Below are 19,292 nucleotides of genomic sequence, written 5' to 3' on the forward strand. Positions count from 1 at the left end.
TCATGGGGCATGTCGATGGTCTCAACAACGCTTTCAACCTGGAGCACGTGCGGCCAGAACTGCGAGTATATGCGACTATACATGGTGTGGCTTTATTTGGCCTTGGTGTTGCCGTTCCCGCCTCCACGCACTGATACTCATTATGCCCTGTAGCCGAAGACTTGCTGAAGAGGCGGCTTGTGGAGGGAAACAAGAGTGAGTGTCTTAAGATATTGGAACAGCTACACTGTAATACCTGCAACGATGACGCTGCTACTCCTACCCCTGTAGTATTTGCCTAGCGCTCCGTTGAACACCCAGTGATCTATGCCGTGGCAACGGCTTTCAAGTTCTAGCCCTCTGACCTCAAGTCGTGTACAGATCATTTCTCCCCAACGCCGAGCTGAACGCTGCATTGTAAGCCAGAAACCATGCTTCCATAACCTTAAATCCAAATGTCGCAAAAAGTGGCCGAGATCAAGCCCTGTGGGGCGCAGCCTTCAAACACGTCTCTCCTCGTCGTAAACAGTGACATCGACAACATCCCTAGGGTGTTCCTGGGCCTCTTCCGCAGCAAAGCAAGGAAGAATCGGCTTCACATTGGCTCCCTCGGCTCTTCCTCGAGGCACAAAATACAGCTGGACAACACCAACCAAAGCCATGGCGCCAGCACCCCACCAAGCTAGTCCTGTGAATCCCATCTCGCTACCCCAGCCGTAAAGCAGACCCGCAACCGGAGGTGCAACTGTCCGACACGCGGCGCCAGCAGCCGCAGCCAACCCGTTGATCCGCCCAAGGACGGATGGCGAGATGCTCGCCTGCTTAAGCAAGATCAGCAGAACTGGGTAGTCAAGAATAGAAAGCAGATTGCGAATAGCGAGGCAGGTATAGATGCCCGGTAAAAGAGCGCTTTCGGGTAGGAGGGCCAGATATGGAACGATGAAATAGGCGATTGGGTGGAGGACCGTCACAAGGACGAAGACCCGAAAAACACCAAGCTTGTCGGCGGCGAAAGGGAATATAACCGCTTGGATGAAAAGAGCAATGAGACCGTTGATGGACATAATAATGCCGACATCTCGCGTGCTCATTCCGAGGCCTCCAGGGACGTGGAACATGCCCGTGGAGAGAATGGAGATTTCGTCGGATCGCTCATCTTGAAAGAAAATCGGCAAGAGATGATCGTAGCACATACTGTGGTATGAGAAGATCCCAAGAGCGAGTGTAAGCATAGCGACTTGGGGAGTCAGCCATTTCTCACGCATGCATGTCTTGTCATTTTGCGAGCAGACTGAGGTGCCGTCTGGGTGGATTTCCCACTCCTCTTTCTGGGAAACCTCGACCTCGTTGAAAGTTCCATACGATTCTTGTCGTAGGTCGATGCCTTGGTCGGCATTCGCACCGGCACCGGTGATCATTGGCGTAGTCTCGGGAAGGTCGTGGTGAATGGTTGGGTCTGCACCTTTGCATAGATCTGGGTGAGTCTCATCAATGATAAGGTACCCAGCAATAACACTAAGAAGCATCAAGCCCGCACAAACAATATTTGGGAGTGCCCATGGGTGCCGACCAAAGAAACCGTGCTTGGAGAAAGTCCCGGGATATGCATGAGCCGGATCTGCCAACAGTCCTCCAATAGAGGGGCCAACGATAGTACCGACGGACCAGACGAATGGCATGACAGCGTAGGCCTTGGGCTCATGTTCCGGCTTTTTGATGAGCTCGCTGACCATGGTCTGAATGACGCCTGAGCAATCTTTAGCGTTGTTTATAGAACTGGAGTTTTCCAAGCTTACCAATGTTGCCATTGAGCAGACCACCAAGGATTCTGCCGAACAAGGCCACAGCGAAACTTTCGGAGAATCCCACGACAAGGAGCGATAAGATCGTCCCGCAGCATCCTAGGAGCAAGACAGGCTTTCGGCCGATGCGATCGGAAAGTGTGCCCCACCAAATACTTGTGAATGACTCGGCGAGGGAAAATGCGGCGATTATGATACCGCAGTAGAAGGACGCATCGCTCTTGCTACCAAATTCGAAGCCGATGACCATTCGCCATGCATACGGGAAGATGGAGGTGATGGCGATGGGCTCCGCCAACCGACATAGTGCTGTCACTGTTAGCCAGAGTCGTATGCTTCCCAGGCGCTGGACATACCTAAGACAAGCAGCTGGACGTAGGGGAAGTCATCGTCTCGCGAAGAGTGTCTTGTTTGTGTAAGTCTCATTTTCCTTGGGAAGACCACGATCTTACGACCAGCTCTTCTGCACACGAGGTCGGCCTACGCAAGCAATCGACGAGCAGGAACGAGTGCTGAGGAGGCGCGACGTGATTCAGATCACTGTTAGTAGGAATCGGCCAGGAAGAACAAGAGCTCGTTGATAGGTATAGCAAAGACAGGAAGATCGAAGAGAAACGAAAGAGGCTCGATGGCAAAAGGTGGGTGAAAAGGGCCAGTTGGGGGGGTTGAGCCGTCGTGGCAGATGGAGATAAAACACAAGGAAGACACAACCAAATCAGACGGAAGAGGTCAGCCGAGCAACAGATAGTGGAAAAGCATGAAGACTAAGCGATAGCTGGTGCTTCATATCAAGGTTCCTGCAGGCGGTCAAAGCCTTTTCACTCTGAGGACAAGGCCAGAGGAGCGGGTGCCGGAGTTCCAGGCGCGGCAAACGCCTGAATCCTTAGCGTTTTTCATGACTAGTGCCTTCCGCGATTCGCCGGACGGATGTCGGTCGCAGCTCTCATTGGTGCAACTGCACGAAGACATTTGGAGAAGGCACGATGCCGGTCACTCATGCAGGCACAGTGAAGATCCTGGGTAGGCTGCAGATCAGCTGTCTGGCCCTGCCGCTGCCTCGACTTTGTTGTGCTCGCAGCAGGCAGTGCTGCTGCCCGTCCACTCGATGCTACATCGAAAATTTTTACGTCAGAAATTTTCACATGTTCGCTGCCCCTCCCCACTCCCACTTCTTCTTCCACCATCATCCATCGCTCCCTTACTGCTTCTCTGCTTCGTTTGAGACCTCCCTCAATGCGGCTCTGCGCACCACCACGAGCCACCCCAATGAACGGACATTTTAATCCGGACCTAAGCCCAGTGTCGTATGGTTCACGGAGGCTAAGCTAGCGCATCGATCGAGTTAGCTCCACTGTGCCCGACAATGGTGGGACGCTAAGCGGAAAATGGCAGGGGTTTCCATGTCATGGTGGGGTTGCTGTCGCTGCCGCCCACGACTGGAATGCTGCATGGCCGACCATTTCCCGCAGCACCCCCTCACTCCGAACCGGTTCCAGACCCACCGCCAAACTGTTCTCGTCTGACGATGCATGTGCTCACCGCATTATCGTCTTGAGACTAAGTGTAAAGACAAAGGGTCGGATCGTTGCTAAGAGTCATCAGCGCCACATCGTCGATTGTATCGCTAGTGACATGGAAGATGAGAGGGTAGGCAATTGCACGACCAGCCATGCAACATGTCTGATCCATAGCCGACAGCCGTGACGCAGTACCGTTGGACCCTTCGATAACTTCCGGCTGAGCCCGCAACGCATCTCCGTTTATTGACAGGCCCGTGACAGTTGAACTCGCCGTTGAACCCCGAACCAGCCATGCTCAATAATGCACCAGTGCCTGTCTCATCCTCTGGCTCTCATTCATCATGGCTTTTCTCCGAATCGGCTTCTTGCTTTCGCCCACGTTGTAACCCTAACTCAATGTCGCCCCTCAGTACTCGAATCACCAGCATAGATCTGTCCTTGCCAACCGAATCCCTTCCAACATCAAAGCAAACGTTGATCAGCGCCAGTGCTGCTACAAAGAGGTAAACATCCCCTCCCCGCACCGGTCGCCACCATCGCCTTTTTTCGCCAACTTTCAGCAGTGAGTCCACGCTTGTCCTTGCAGCATACATCGAGTTGCCATGGCCGATGGATCCTGGGTCCAGTAACTGGAAGCTGCCGCCCATCAGACCACCCAGGAAGAATCGAAACTGAGGCAAGAATGCACGAGGTAGAATCCATTGGAAAAGACAGATTGTGCCCCAGCTTGTGCCAATAGCCCCTGTGATGGCTGCAGAAGTCTTCAAGATCTTCTTCACCAACCGGTCGAGCTCCTGCAACGGCATCTTGACAAATGCCCTTATTTTCAAGAGCGACATGGCACTGTAGTATATGGTGAAGAACTTCGCAATCTTCGGAAAGCTCAACAGGATTTGCCTCAAGTACGCGATAAAGCAGCTGGTCTCCTGAGGGTGAATGAGCGCACAGCTCAAGTGCTGCAGCGCTGGGTGCGCTCTGCTCGTTATTGGCGAGATGATTGGATCAATCGATGCCGGCAGGGTATTGGCCACCTTGGGACGCAAGATAGGTGACACAAATGCTGGCCATCTCAATCTTGCCATCTCAGCCAGAGCATCGCTGATCTGGTTGTAGCTCGGCCATCTGACCTTGGGTGAGAGGTTCTCTGGTCGCCGCTGTATATACTCGGGCGTATTCTGTATGATGAAGCTTCCATAAGCCTGGGGGAAGCAGTCCCTGTCAAAGACGTAGGCGTGCAACAGTTGACCCTGAGCAAGCGCAAAGAGCACCCAGCTGCCAAATGGATTGCGCTTCATATACCCAGCCGCATCGAGGACGGTGTATCCAATCTCTAGCGCACGCGAGGCAATGTAAATCGCAATGGTGAGCCGCAGCTGATCGGACGGGAAGATTCCCAGCGCGAGCCCAGACAGGCTCGCACCAATGGCTGGTGCGAGCTTCGAGGTGAGAGCCGCATACACCCTCGGGTATCGCCGCTCGATGTCCCGAACCTTCTCATGCAGTAGCTGCACCCGGAGCTTGGAGAAAAGCCGGAATAGCACTCGATGTAAGAACAGCAGTGTCGATAGCGAAAGCGCCAGCCTCGTCTGCGATACCACTAGCGGCTTGCGTGGCTGTGGATGCGTGAGCTTCGCCTGTGAGCGGGCAGTAACGCGGTCTAGGACCGTGCCAACCAGTTTCAGGGAGAGCGAAGTGGTGATGAAGACACGTGAAGCAGATCGAAAGGCAGCGGCGTTGAAGCTGTCGCTGTCGCTGCTGTCACTCTTGCTGTGGTTCTGGAGATGGCCTTGGCGCGTAGTGTCGTCATTACGATTGGGCGCGTCGGACAGGTGATGGCGCAGAAAGACGCGTAGGTACTCCTGCTCACGCGGGGAGAGCACCAGGCGAGATGGCGGAAGGGTCGCCATCATTGATAAGACGTGTGGAAGAAGAAAAGGGAATGATGACTGGTGACGGAGGTTCGTCAGCTAAGATGAATGAGAGCGAGTTGCCGAGGCTTGTTCGATCTGTTAGATGCAGGCACCGGATGCTCTACGCTAGTGCCATGGGATTCCATATGATACCTGCAGCGGGTGAGGTCTGCGCGCAAGGAGCGATCTTAGGTCGTCTTGGTGAAGAGGAGGATGAAACGAGCAGAGAAGCAGCATGTAGTCTGCTCAACCTTTCGTTCACGTTGCCCCCATACTCCACTTTCCCCTTCCCCAATCCCCGCTAACCAGATTCATCCATCTCACTGCGCTGCAAGATCACCTCAACTTCGCCTTAGCCAGAGCACGTTCACCTCAACCCAGACCCGCCATTCAGGCATAACGACAGACACCACCCACTCCCAAGATGCGCATCCCGCCTCCTCTCCTCGCCTTCCTGACCGCCGCCCTCCTCAGCACAAACGCCCTCTCCGCCCGCCTCTCCGCAACCTCCTTCTGCAAATGCGTCTGCTTCAACAACAGCACCATCATCGCGCTCAACCCACCCGATAACAGTAAATCCTCGCACTCGTCCCTCAAATTCTCGCGCACCGTCCCCGCGTTGGCCCCCCGGGCGCCGGCTGACGAGAAAACCGAAGACAACCCGAATAACGACGAGGAGGCGAAGAAAGATGCCACACACCACCACAAACCTACCTGCGCCGACTGCAACCGCGCGTTCTGCCTCTCGCAGGGCCTCAAGATCTGCGAGGCTGCAAAGGAGGAGGACGTGTTCGCGACGTGCTTTCGTAGGTTTTTTCTGCAACCCCGGCTGGCCCTATTTTCATGCAATCAATGCCTCACTACCCCTCAATGATACACGTTTCAAAGTCCTCATATCCTACTTTCGGAACCCAAGATGCTGACAGAGTGCGATTTACCAGAACGAGACTCTCTAAAAGACGAGCTAGTGGTGATACTCTTCGTAGCCTGCACGGGCGGGCTCCTGGCTTGGGCGCTGGTGAAGCCGTGGGTGCATCGCGTGCGGGCGAAGGGCGTCCCACCAGCAGTACCCTCCTCGCGGCCGCGACAAGGAATACCCACCGTTGCAAGTGGCGGTTCTCGAAGGAGGCCGGGCTCAGGCGCGACGAGAATACGAGACGCTGAGGAAGAGGACGAGGAGCTGCTACAGCCTACACGATGAAGGAATCGTGTCTAACTTTTTCCGTTTGGCTATTTCCGCTCATTACCGCTGCTAGAAGTGAAAAAGAGGGGGTATCAGGTCGTTCATGTTTCCCGTTTCGTGTCGTAACCATCGTGGTACGCTCACGGCCATCCTCGCCGCCTTTGGAGCCAATTGCCCGCCCCGTGCCAACAAAAAGTAATCTGCCTACCCGCCCTCCATCAAAACCGGGGGATGTCATGCCAGGCCATCCTCCGCCGGTCACGCCAGCCGGCTAATTTTGGTGTCCGTTTGCCAAGCCTCGTAGGCTTGCAAGTTGATGCTGAAATCGCTCACTTTTGAGATGTGGGGTTTGGTCAATCGCTAATATTAACGGAAGCGAGACTGCCACATGGCTGTGCAGCCTCGCGGGAACAGGGGTGGTCACCACACCAGCTACTGCTTGGTTGGCAGCAAGAAACTAACTCGCTCGCGTCGAAGTTCCCCATTCTGGACGTATTCGTGGTATGCGGCAACGTCCCAGGCGCTAGAGTTGGCCATTCTCTGCTTGTTGGGGACAATTCGATTTGACACGATCTTGGTTCGCTGCGCCTCACGCTCGCTGATGACCTCGCGAAGGAGTTCCAAGCTTGCATCGCCCCACGTTCGATGCGATTGGTGATAGAAGAAGACGAGGTCACGGAAGTCTACGTTGACGAGGATGTGAGAGGCTGCTCGATCCTGCGGGGAAGATGTAGATGGAGCAGCCTCGGACTGAGGCGAACTTGGTGAGAGCTCAGTGGAGGATGGCATAGAGCCAAAGACCATGGAAGCTAAGGCAGGGTTGTGCTTGGAAGGCCTCTCCTCGAGGTTGGCGAATCGAGAAGGTAACAATGACGAAGTCGAGATATCGTCAAACCTGAAAGTCTGTGGATTGATCTGTTGAGCGCAAAATGAGAGAGCTTGGGCTTTCCATTGAGCTGCAACATTCGTCCAATCAATGAAACCACCAGTGTGCTTCTGGTTGACACCGTTAGTCATGTCCTCCGCTTGCTTCATCAGCAGCTCCACAACGTCCCAGTGAACAAAGTCACTCAAGAGCATCGAAGCCCGGGCGACAATGCCATCGATACCCAGCAGGAGTCCAGACATCCAGTAGGAAAGGATGTAGGGCAGAAAGTTGATCCTGGCAGATTCGGTAGTCGGGAAAGTACTCTCAGCGGTAAGAACTGCATCAGAATACAGAAACCTCAGTGCCGCCTCAAAGGCGTGAGGCACAAGAGGTACAGGGGCGTAAAGATTAACGACGTTGCTCGAAGGAGCTGCAACCTGCCGTGCCACCGTTGCCTCCATAAGAGATCGAAGACGTGGGCTTCTCAGAAGCATGATAGCGTGGGCATATGTCACGAATGGCGGCCCAACGCCACCAGTAACAACGACGGCCCAGTCAGCCCAGCTCTTGGTGTGGCTCATTTGCAGCAGGTGCTCGGCCACTGAAGCCAAGCGGGACGCATTGGGAGATCCATTTGCGCTGATGGTGTCCCCGGCTCCATACGGCAGGTCTTGTTCTTTGGTTGCAGCCGCATTCGAGGTTTGATCGCTGGTTGATCGCCTCGTGTCAGCTGCAGCACTGCCGAGGCTTGTTTCATCGGCGTTCTGCGGAGGCAATGTCCCATCGCTGCCATTGAGTAGAACCGGCGCTGATTGGCTAGGGTTTTTGTTGATTGAGGTCGAATGCTCCGCGTCTGTGGCGGAAATGAATTCTGCATATGCTGGCTGACCAAACTGCCATGTTTCGTACGTAGCGACACCGGAGGAATGTGTGACGATGTCCTGTCTGTCGGAGATCTCGTGTGAAACTTTGTCATCAGCCTGCGTAGCTCCACGCTCGCTCAAGGTCGATGAAGGGCTCCGATCTTGAGAAGAAGGTAACTCAGTGTTCTGCCCACGAGTAGTCGCAGGTTCAGTCCAGGTATCATTGAGCTCGGCGGGTGTTTCTTCGGTGGGCTCTACCTGCGCATTGTCTCGGGTATAGTCCAGCTCGGCTTGGGAAGGAGACTGAGCTGACCCGAGCTGATCAGCGGAACCACCGTAACCGCTACTCGACTCATCCCTGGTATCGCCAGAGGCCTCATGAATGCGAGGAGATGCCGCATCTCCAGGCTCGGCAACGTGGGCTGTTGGGGTATCTTCGCCACTTATTGATGGGGGTTCGTATGCGGTCGGCTCATCAGCTTTGGACTTCTTTGCTACGGGAATGAGAGGGAGGGCAGGCTGAATCATGCCTTTCTTGACCTGCCGCTGAGCTCGCCGAGAGGTAATGGACACCATGGTGAACAAAATCCGAGGAGCTCAGGTTGTAGTCATTGGCCGAGGGAGTCATTCGCAACTGAGATTGAACCTCTATCCGATCAAATGAATGGACACAAACAAGACGCAAAGGTGCTTGTCTGTTAAGGTACAGCACAGTGTGGATAAGAGAAAGCCGCTGCCGACTGTTCAACGATCTTTTCTTTTCACCAGGACTGCATCTTTGGGTTCGGATGAGCAATGGACAAGTGAGACCCCGCTCTGCAATCATTGCTTCCAGCCTCATCGAAGGGCGGAGTTACCTAGATTTATGTCCTTAGAAACTTACCTCTTTCGGCTAAGTAGAAGGCTGACTCACGTGCGCCCGCGCTCCAAGGATGCATTCACATTTGCCTTGGTAGGTAGCTAGGAAGGTAGCTAAATATCGGCCTCTGGGTACCAGGCGAGATCTGGTGATAGGAGCCGAGTGTACCAGACACTTTCCTGCTACTGCGATGGAGGCTCATGTAGTCGGCATCAGTCAGCCGGACTCTTGCTATGTCTCCACGGAATTTCACTTTCCCACCGATCTCCAAGAGGAACGTGCTCAGATTGGGTCAGCCAAACCACATGGCCCCGAAAGTGGTTCATACAAGATTGATAGGCAAATTCAACTCACATTCCCATGCAAGAAAGGTAGGATCCAACACCTAATCATTACCCGTAGTGTGGACTGAACCTTCAAAGCCATAGGACGAGACTTTCCGTAAACTCAATTGCACGGAACATTACGATTCGTTCATAAATAAAATGAATGGCGTCGTTGAGCGCTGATACGTTGCGGGGTACGGAGTAGAGATTAGTAGGGCTTGACCCCAGCTGTGCTTGACGCATAGGCACGAACATGTTCAGGAGCGGTTTCGACGCGCTAAACGCTGCGCGACCGCGTTCAAAGTTCATCAGGAAATCACCTGATGGCTCCGGTCAGTAAGCAGCTCCGCGGTGCTGATCTCTTTTCGAATCATTATCGGTAATACCATTTCTTCATCGCCCAGCGGAATTCTAAGTTCCATCGCAAAGGCCCAGAAATTGGCATGAGTGACATCAACATGCCCAAGAAAGAGCAGAGAGCATTTGTGGGAAGCGAGATTGAGAGCCAGCAAAACACGTGCGATGCTCCGATCTGTACTGTTTCAGGCTTTCTTCGCACAATTGGTACTGCGACCGAGTGCAGCTTGTTCAATTTCAGCAAGGTGGCGCATGTAATGCTGGCCCTGCTCACGAACCTGGTCTTGAGCCACAGTCGGTGCCGACCGTCGTCCTGCTCCGATTGTGACCATATGCAATGGCATTGGGCGACTTGAGATTGCCTGGTAGCCTTGCACATTCCTGGCGAATCAACAAGGCAGTATTTCTCCGATATTTCTTGTAATGTTATCCCTAGAGGGGCATAGCGTCAGGAACAGACTTCTCAGGGGCTCTTAGTCCCACGACTTCCGACATCCGATGCACTTTTCCATCACGCTACCCCTGGGTTTTTGGTTTCACGAGTCCGCTTGGCTCGGCCAGCTGCGCGCCTAACAGCGCAAGATCAATCGCTTTCCCCTAACCTTGGGCCCATGGCAGGCTTTTCGTCAGCTAATCGATCAAGCGAGCGACCGCTGCTGCACTGGGCTGCCGGCTTCCTGTTCCACGACTCAAGACCGAACTGTGTTGGGCACGATCGGCTTGCATCCACAATAGTGTCTGTCTCTTCGGTACGAAGTGCATACCGATACAGTTTCAAGGAAAGAGAGTCTGGTTGAAGACAGCGTTCGAGCAACGGGCGGCAGGATAGGAGTCATGCAAACATCAGGAGTACGAGCGCATACTGTGACAAGCACAAGCCTTTAGCATCCCTGATCCCGGCTGTCTTTCGGGTAGTTGCCGCTATCGGACGGCCTGTCACCTGCAAGTTGTTGACATTGTTTTTCATTGCTTGCTTTCCTGCATTTACGGAGGTATTCGCTCCCATTCAGAACACACCGGGCCCTTGCCGTCTTTTGGCCCGTCATCGCCTTCCTTGCCCACTGGTGTTCCGAAAAAATCTTGTGTTCCAGTGATGCATCACCAATCACCTCGTTGCCCCTTTCTTGCTTCCGATTCACCGTGACCGCGACTAAATGCTGTGTCTTATACAGCATCACTATCATACTGGAGACTGGAGTACAGAGTAATCAAGCATCCTTCATTCGTCCCTCTACTACTCCGTAGTTAATAAGGCTCAGAGTCAGGCGACCTCCACTCTCCACCGCCGCCCAGCTGTTAGAACCTTCGTTAAATTAACTACAACTGGCTATACGGCTCCAACTTAGTTGCCGATAGTCAAACGTCCAACGCGGCGGATCCACGCTTCCTCACCCCCGTCGTTTTCCACGACTTGCACGCGTCCACCGCACACGCCTTGCCATCTTGGGACTACACTCACTCCCACAGTTCAGCTTGTCCCTGCTCGCCGACCTTGCCTGGACGAGGATCTTCCTTTTCATTCTGCTCCATCAACTCGGAAGTCATTACTGCCTGCAGGTCAAGCATCACGTTGCCCTTGAGCCTTCGACGCTGAGCATCCTGGCTCTTCCACTCGTTCATCACGATTCCAATTCCGTCAAACCGCGACCAAACCGGACCTCTCCTTGAATCCTTGTACAGACTCTTTCCGATCGATTCGCGCCCACTTTGGCCATTTCTGCTCGTCCCAGAACTTCGACTTCACTTCATTCCGTACTTCCGTTTGCGACCACACCTGCCTCTCGACCCTCCACACTGCCGGCATATCTTTCAAAACACCTCGGACTAGAAGAGTGTATCAGATTGCGCAGCAACGTCCGGTCAGGTTGAGCCGAATTCGAACTTCACTTTGGACCACCGTGTGCACCAGTACTTCACTTTCTCTCTGCTCGGCGAGCCGGCGTTCAAGCCACAAATTCCAACTCCGATATCTTCTCTTACCGAGGACCGCGAGACATTGACTGTTGTATGGCGCAGTGCGGCCAGCCCCCCAACTAACCTACTACCTACCGTTTCCTAGCGTCACCATGAACGTCTTCAAAAGAAAGCCTAAGGACAAGGCCAGAGATAAGGACAAGGAAAATGTCGACCCGTTCACCTCCGATGCCAGCAGTTTCTCTGCTAGTGCGAAGAAGTCTCGTAGCATGAAGCGCAAGAACAAGAACGCGCCGGAGCCGAAACCAGAGTTCAACCTTTCCGCCGCCCTTCCAGATTCGAATGATTTCAGAACAAGTCTGATCATGCCTGGACTGTCGGCACGGTTTAGTATGCTGAAGGAGCAGGATGATCCTAAATCTCTTCTGGGGAAAGCAAGCGATGACAGCGTCCTTTTCCCCAAGAGGGCATCCCGGATGAACCTCTTTGGGCACGGTAATCAACTTGCCGACATCGCGGAGACCGAGTCATTACACTCGATCCCAAAGCCATTCGCACGAGACGAGAGGACACTGTCGATGTCCGATGGGGGTTACGGAAGCGACGACGGCGGCAGCGTTATGGGCCGTTCGCGACCTGGAGAAGGCAACAACCTTTTTGGTGGCCGCCAGAAGGTATATAGGGTAGCTCCAGGAGCCCCAGGGCAAGGAAAACATCTTTACGACGACGATGTCGCCAAATCCCCCTATCAGCAATGGCGAGCCGGGAGGTCGCAAGAGCAAGTCAAACTGGACACGGAACCTCGACCCGAAAGCGCTCCTCGAGACTCGGAGGAGGCGGACCAGGTCCAGTCTCCGATGACAGCTTTTAGCAAGAACCGGGGGACGACATCCTCGACCATGTCGGGGCCGTCAAACAGGAGGACATCTACAGCTGCTACCTCAATCGTCACATGCGATTCTCCTATTCCTCGGCAGAACAGTGGTCATGCTCCGAACTCGAAAGTGCGGTCCTCAGACGGCTACGAGAGCAGTAGTGTCTCACGAAACCCCTCGTCAAATTCTCGCAAGGACTTCCCTCTCAAGGAAGCCGCGGCCCAACCGCCTATGCCATCTGCATCCCCCCTCGGAAACCGTCTCTCACAATCCAAGAGTGCTATCAATCTTAAGGAGAGATACGGCGCCCCTAGCCCGGTATTCTCGACCAATGCGTACCGCGCCAACAGTCCTCCCCCAACTGGCCAACCAATGTCGTCGCTGGACAATGGTGTTCAAGAAGCTTCTAAAGGCGCACTCATGCAAGCGCGTCGATACCAGACAGCGTCCCCAACACATCAAATGTTTGACGAGGACGACAATGTATATACCAGTAACCTTCAGCCTAACGACCGTGGGAAGGCTACTGCCATGGGCCTTTTCAACCGCCCTCGTCAACAGTACGACGAGCAGCAGTTTTTGCAGCGCCAGCGCCAAATGCACGAGGGTCGATCATCACCAATGAAGGCTGAAACCCCCGACCGTGTAGCCTCCCCAGACGTCAAACCGTCTGCTCTAAATCGTGTGGACCACGCCGCCTCTGCGCTGTCCAACCGTCGACCGTTCGAGAGACAGTCGCAGGACTCACAACAAGATCAGGAGGTCACTTCGCCGCACGCAAAGAGCTACGAAAACGCGACTTCAACTATGAAGACGGGCGGCGAAGAAGACCGACTGCAGAAACCTTCCTCCGCACCAAACGCATCCGGAAGCAAGGTCAAGGCTCGGATCGAGTCACTCATCAGGCGCCAGAACGCCGAGCTGAATGCTATGGAAGTGGACTGGCAGCCATCTGCACCGACAAGCAGAGAGCGAAAACCGTCTGCCAACTCTTCGAACTCTAATAAGAAGAAGCCTAGTAGTCCGTTCCTCAATAGATTCGACAGCAGTGACGACGAATCTGAGGAAGCCGAACAAGAACCACAGCGAGTTTCCAGACCGAGGATCGCTCCTGACGATGTGCACCCTGCCCTCCGCAACGGGACACACGACTTTGATTTCGGCGAGCAAGTGTCTCCTCGCCCTGCTCAACGACAGTCCAACGGCTCTAACAACCCCCCATCACTCTACGTGAATCCCGACGCTCCTCCTGCAGCTCCTTCGCAGCCGGTTGCTGAGGATTCGCCCACCCTTGGACCTAATGGCCTAGGACTCAGTGGCATGATCCGCACGCATCTTCGCCACGACAGCGACCGATCTTCCGTATATCCTCATTCCCCATCCACTTCCAATTTCCATTTCTCCCGCACCTCTCGCGAGATGTCTATGGTCTCTACCTCCAACACCATCAATCCGCCAGAATCTGTGCACAGCGACCCTTGGGAGTTCGACAATGCGCAGCAGCAGCGGAAACAGCAGCACCATCAACAACAAGATCGCATTAGCCCGCGCAAGCACGCCGAACTGGCAGCCTCGGGGGCCGTAGAGGCTGCGGCTCCTACAATGAGTCAGAAAGCTCAACAAATTCTGGGACACGCCGCTGCACAGCGTACTCAAGCTGCTGTGGCCGCGTCTTCCTCTAGCAAAGCCCAGCGCATCCTCGGAAATGAAGCCCCCGGCAACAGTAGCGCGGAAAGCATTACCTCCCCCCGTTGGCCCCCGACAGCCAGCAGCTTCGACCCGAACAGCAGCAACGAGACTGTCGAGTCACGACCTTGGGGTGCGCAAGATGAACTCTATGCGAATGGCCAAAGTCATGTTCGTAACCTTAGTTCAGAGACCCAGAAAGAGCGTAACGACTTCGATGCCGAGCTCGCCGAACGGCGGCGTCGTATACAGGAGGGTCTGAACAAAGGCATGTCGGACCGCGAGCGCAGCATGAGTCCCACAGCAGCCCGACAGTCGAGCGAGCAGCATTCGCAGCCTTTCCCCACGCTCAAGCACAAGAGCAGCAACAAGGCCATGAAGATGCTGGGCCTGGGTAGTGGTGGGCCGACCGGACCTGCTGAGTTCCAGTACCACCAACAGCAGCGTCCACCCCCACGTCATTACAATAGCAGTGACAACGAGTACGACGATCCTCCTCCGCGGGAACGCCAGTGGGGCCCTCGCTCTGGTGGTCGACCTCCTCCTGCTCCTAGTCAGAGTTACGCTTCCGGACGGCGCACGCCGCACGAGTCAGGTCGGCGCACTCCAGCTGACGGCCGCACAACACCCCACGGCAACTCGAGCAACGAAGACTTCGAGCGTATGAGACAACGCTCCGCTACCCCCAACAGCGCTCGTGGTGGTGGTGGCGGCTATGGCCGCGACCGTTCCGGATCAGAAGCCGCGGAGCGCAGCAAGAGCCGCAACAGACAGTATCGCGAGGAAGACGCCCACGGACCGCCTTCACATATGAGGCAAGGGATGTCGCCCAGTCCTCCCCATGCCAAAGCGCCGTATGGTGAGCAGAGGCGTATTCCAGAGGAAGGCAGACGAGGTCCAGGCTACGAGCGTTCACCCTCTGCCATGTCTGGGCGTGCAAGAAGCAATAGCCGTCCCGGCCCACCGCCACCGCAAGGGTACTTCGATTCGCGCACGGGACCTCGCACGCCCGTTTTGAATGGGCCTGGTTCTAATGTGGGCCCCGGCCCTGCTAGGGAGAAGGAGCGGGAAGGTATGATGCCTCCTTCCACGGCCTCAGGCCTGGGCGCTGGTGGCCCAAGTCCTGCAGTTGGCGCCCCCCGCCCCTCGCCTCGACCTCCTCAGCCTCCCAGTTTGGGCTTGCCTGCATCACCCATGCCTTCCCAGTTCCCTGGTGCGCCGAGCCCTGCCATTTCCAATGCATCGGGCTTCCCTACCTCACCCGCGCCTACCCAGACCCAAGCTCCAGCTCCCAGCGCCAGCAACGGCCGTGCTACTCCTAGCATCGACGCTGGCGGTCGTAGTACACCAGCTGGCTCTCGCCGGCGCATGACCGTCAACAAGGCCATGATCAGCGAGCCCACTCTGATCAGCAGCACGTCTTCCGTACCGCTCGTCGGACTTCCCGCCGCGGCAAGCATTGCAGCCCCCGGCACAACGGCCATGGGGAACCACTCCTCACCGAACCTGCTCACGATGGAAACGCCACCCGTGCCAGCCATGAACCCGCGGCGGCAGCGCGGCGGCGGAGCGGAGTCGCCTGCCCTGGGCCTTCCTTCCGGCATTGGTGGCTACGGCGGCAGCCACTCGGCTCAGCCGAGCCCAAGCTTCGGCATGCCCAGCCAATTCGCGCCCAGTAGCGCGCTTGATGCTGGGCTCGGAGTAGCAGTGGGACCGGCTCCGCAGGGGCCGCCGCCGAGAGCGAAAGGGCGGTTGAGGAAGATCAGCAGTGAAGGGGGGAATATGGCGAGTAAGGCTCGTCAGCAGGCGTTCATGGCGGAGATGAGGGGCGAGGCGGCGAGGACACCTACGTTGGGTGGATTTGCGAGGAGTGCGACGAGTCTGGGCATGGGGCCGACTGGAGGGATGAGTGATAAGGAAGGTGGGATGTTCTAGAGGAGAATCTTTGTTGTGTTCATCGGGGTGTCTCCCATTAAACTTTGACTTTCAGGAGTGTTTGATCTGGTGGTAAGGATGGGAAAACCTCCCCTTTCTGGATTCAAGAAGATGGACGGACCAGGATGTGACAAGGGGATCGGCCGGCCATACAAGTGATACACCACCTTTTTGTTCTGTTCCTTTTTTTCTTTTTTGACGACACGTTACGCAATTGACGCCACAACCTTTTCCTTTGGGAGGAAGAGAAGAGGTCGGGTCGGGGGGAGGACGATACCAACACAAACGCACATGCCACTTTTGCGATACCGCTTTCTATTCTCATTTTCCGCGCTTTTCGGGGGGGGAACAAGGCCAGCAAGACATCAGAAAGATCCTCTTGGGGAAAGGAAAATATAGGGAACTTGGATCTAAAGGGCGACAGCAAAAGAGCAAGTTACCTCTCTGTTGATCACGGCCGCGCACATTCGGGATTACGTGGGAATATTGTATGTGGATATTGAATATTGGATATTGGATATTGTGTACTGTGTACTGTGTACCATCAGGATTCTGGGAAGCAGGCCAAAGGAAGGGGCCTTGAGACCGCCTCGATTCCAAGGCACTGAAAGAGAGAAAGAGAGAGAGACAAAGCAAAGTTGAACCATGATTAGTGGTAGTGGTATGTTTTTACTTTTACGAAATGAGACTCTTTGGGCCTGGCGACGGGCGGCATACTTGTATGGTGTCTGAATCTTTGCAGTTGGTTTTTTTCTGAAATGGGATGAAGAACGATTTTTGGCGGAAGTCGTTTGGATTGCATATCATGTGGTATTTTCATCTTGATCATTGCGATATCACGCCTTACTCAAGCCAACCTCACGTGCCTTGATTTGTAGCGCAAGGACCAGGGAGTAGTATCTGCACAGTGCCAGGTTGCCACCCTAGATGGGTCAGTCTGGGCGGCGAGAATAAGGAAAGAAAGGAGGGTTACTCACCATGAACCAAAAGCCCGGATGACCACTCGGTCTCCACATGGTCCGAAACTCGCCCTCCTCGTCGAAACCCCAAACATTCTTAGTCCGATCTGCGAGCTCATCGCCCAGAATGGTGCGCGCCTCGCTCCGCATGTTCTGGTACCCGGTGGCAAAGATGATTTCGTCGGCCTCCAACTCGGAGCCGTCGGCGAACTTGAGGCCGTGCGGCAGCACCTCCTCGATCTCCTGGCCCTGCTTGATCTTGATCTTGCCCTCGATGATGAGCTGGCTGGCGCCGACATCGATGTAGTAGCCACCGCCGCGCTGGTAGTACTTGATGAAGAGGCCGGCGTCATCGGGCCCCTTGTCGAGCGCGAAGCCGGCCTTGGCGAGGCCGTCGAGGATGGGCTTGTCTTTCTCCTGCGAGAGCTTGGTGATGGTCAGCTGGATGCGTTTGAGGACCGACATGGGCGTGCCGTGCAGCCAGATGTCGGCATCGTCGGTGGGCGGGCCGTCCTGGCTGTACAGGCCGCCCAGAGCGATCTTGGTGATGGACTCGGAGGACACGACGCACGTGGTGGAGCGTTGCACCATGGTGACGTCGTAGCCGTTCTCATAAAAGGTCTGGCTGATGTCGTGCCCGGAGTTGCAGCAGCCGACGATGATGGCTTTCTTGCCGTTGCCGTTGGGTTTGGCACCCGTGAACTCGGATGAATGGCAGAGCCGCGAGCCTTTGAAGTTCTCCATACCTTTGATGGTGGGGAAATTCTTCTTGCCGGAGTGGCCGGTGGCTTGGATGATGTGACGGGGATGGAAGGTGCGGGACTGCTTGCTGCCGTCGGGAAGAGTGCGTTCGATGTTGACGGTCCATTTCTGCTCGGCATCGGACCAGGAGGAGGAGGTCAGCGTACTCCGCATCCAGACGTTGAGCTCCAGTGCTTCGGCGTAGAAGTTGAACCAGTCGCCCAGCTTATCCTTGGGTGTGAAGATCGGCCAGTCTGGAAGCTGTTAGGTTGTGTTATGGGAGATGATGGGCGGTGGGATGACTCACGCTCGGGAAAGCTCATGTATGGCATGTGGTCATACCAGACCGGGTCATGAAGCACGAGCTGATGGTACCGATTGCGCCAGTTGTCACCAATTCTCTCATTGCGATCGACGATCAGGGCGTCTACCCCGACGACTTTCAGACGGGCAGCAGCAGTGAGGCCTCCCTGTCCAGCGCCTACTTATGCATTAGACTGGTGAGCAAAGATGCGGGAAGCACTTACCAATGATAAGAACAGCCGGCTCGACGCCAGCTTCATAGTTTTTTTCGGCGGCCCGGCGCTCTACCCAATTCTTGCGATCAGGCTTTCCGCCATGCTCAACGCCATTCGGACGGTTGTAGTTGGTGGCAGGCTCGTGGCCTTTGATCTCCTGCAGTGCGGTGAAGAAGGAGAAGATCTTCCACTTGCCGTTGTCCTCCAAGAGTCTGCAGCTACCACGTCCGGTGCCGACTTTGGAGTCGAAAGATATCAGGAACTCGATGCCTTTGGCGTCGCCGGCGCCATCAAAGGGTGCAAAGTGTGGTGCTCTGAAAGTGTTGCCTTCCTCAATCTGAACACCGGTGAGGTTGCAGCCATGCTGAGTGAGTTGGTCCTTGATCTTAGCTTGGCCCTTAAAGGTTCGGACGTCCCAGGTCAATGCAAGATGATCACGCCAGTAAGAATCCTCGGCGAAGAGCTCGGCGACGGCAATGACATCTTCCTTGCTCAGAGCTGCATTGAGGGCATCGACAATCTCCTTGGCGATCGGGCCCGGATCAGCCGATTCAGAGCTAGTTGCCTTAAAACTATGAGGTTGAATATTGAATGAGCCGGCCTCGAGTCTCTGGGAGGAGGGCACGCCACTGGCTTTCTGAGTTACAACTGCTGCAGCCATTTTGATTTCCTTGGGGAGTGCGGCTGAGTCCAGGGGTCAAGATCAGGCTTATATATCCATAGCTACCGCTCTCGACGAAGGTCTGTCTATTTCGGAGTGGAGGTCCGTTGTCCCCGGAGGGGTTCTGGCCATCAACAAGGCTCTATGGCGGGGCAAAGGGTGGTCACTCGCGGGGACTACCCATCATTTTGAGGCTTGGGCGGAACACGAGGCGGGGTAACGAGTGGCACGCGTTGTGATTGCACGTTGCTCCAGGCTGACGAGAGCGACGACTTCCTATTGACACGTTAGTCGTGGACATTGTCAGCTTGCTCTGATCAGAGTTCACTGCTCGCT

General features: G+C 55.2%; 6 protein-coding genes across 6 annotated transcripts; 2 read left to right on the forward strand and 4 right to left on the reverse strand.

Moving 5' to 3' along the window:
- Positions 1-479: 479 nt before the first annotated feature.
- On the reverse strand, positions 480-2,207 carry HMPREF1541_02595 (uncharacterized protein; the record flags this gene model as incomplete). Its single annotated transcript, XM_008716950.1, has 3 exons — positions 480-1,726; positions 1,776-2,090; positions 2,138-2,207. 3 exons carry the CDS (start codon positions 2,205-2,207, stop codon positions 480-482), a joined length of 1,632 nt encoding a protein of 543 aa, XP_008715172.1.
- A 1,426-nt stretch (positions 2,208-3,633) lies between these two features.
- On the reverse strand, positions 3,634-5,208 carry HMPREF1541_02596 (uncharacterized protein; the record flags this gene model as incomplete). Its single annotated transcript, XM_008716951.1, has 1 exon — positions 3,634-5,208. The coding sequence occupies one exon, from the start codon at positions 5,206-5,208 to the stop codon at positions 3,634-3,636; it is 1,575 nt and encodes a 524-aa protein (XP_008715173.1).
- Positions 5,209-5,635: 427 nt separating this feature from the next.
- Positions 5,636-6,412, forward strand: HMPREF1541_02597 (uncharacterized protein; the record flags this gene model as incomplete). Its single annotated transcript, XM_008716952.1, has 2 exons — positions 5,636-6,017; positions 6,153-6,412. The coding sequence occupies 2 exons, from the start codon at positions 5,636-5,638 to the stop codon at positions 6,410-6,412; spliced, it is 642 nt and encodes a 213-aa protein (XP_008715174.1).
- Positions 6,413-6,826: 414 nt separating this feature from the next.
- HMPREF1541_02598 (uncharacterized protein) lies at positions 6,827-8,701 on the reverse strand (the record flags this gene model as incomplete). Its single annotated transcript, XM_008716953.1, has 1 exon — positions 6,827-8,701. One exon carries the CDS (start codon positions 8,699-8,701, stop codon positions 6,827-6,829), a length of 1,875 nt encoding a protein of 624 aa, XP_008715175.1.
- A 3,032-nt stretch (positions 8,702-11,733) lies between these two features.
- On the forward strand, positions 11,734-16,077 carry HMPREF1541_02599 (uncharacterized protein; the record flags this gene model as incomplete). The annotated part of the gene is made up of 1 exon (XM_008716954.1): positions 11,734-16,077. The coding sequence occupies one exon, from the start codon at positions 11,734-11,736 to the stop codon at positions 16,075-16,077; it is 4,344 nt and encodes a 1,447-aa protein (XP_008715176.1).
- Positions 16,078-16,913: 836 nt separating this feature from the next.
- HMPREF1541_02600 (uncharacterized protein) lies at positions 16,914-18,956 on the reverse strand (the record flags this gene model as incomplete). The annotated part of the gene is made up of 4 exons (XM_008716955.1): positions 16,914-17,000; positions 17,055-18,031; positions 18,085-18,261; positions 18,305-18,956. 4 exons carry the CDS (start codon positions 18,954-18,956, stop codon positions 16,914-16,916), a joined length of 1,893 nt encoding a protein of 630 aa, XP_008715177.1.
- Between the last annotated feature and the right edge of the window lie 336 nt (positions 18,957-19,292).

This window comes from Cyphellophora europaea (genome assembly GCF_000365145.1).
Source record: "Cyphellophora europaea CBS 101466 unplaced genomic scaffold supercont1.2, whole genome shotgun sequence".
NCBI classification, from domain to species: domain Eukaryota; kingdom Fungi; phylum Ascomycota; class Eurotiomycetes; order Chaetothyriales; family Cyphellophoraceae; genus Cyphellophora; species Cyphellophora europaea.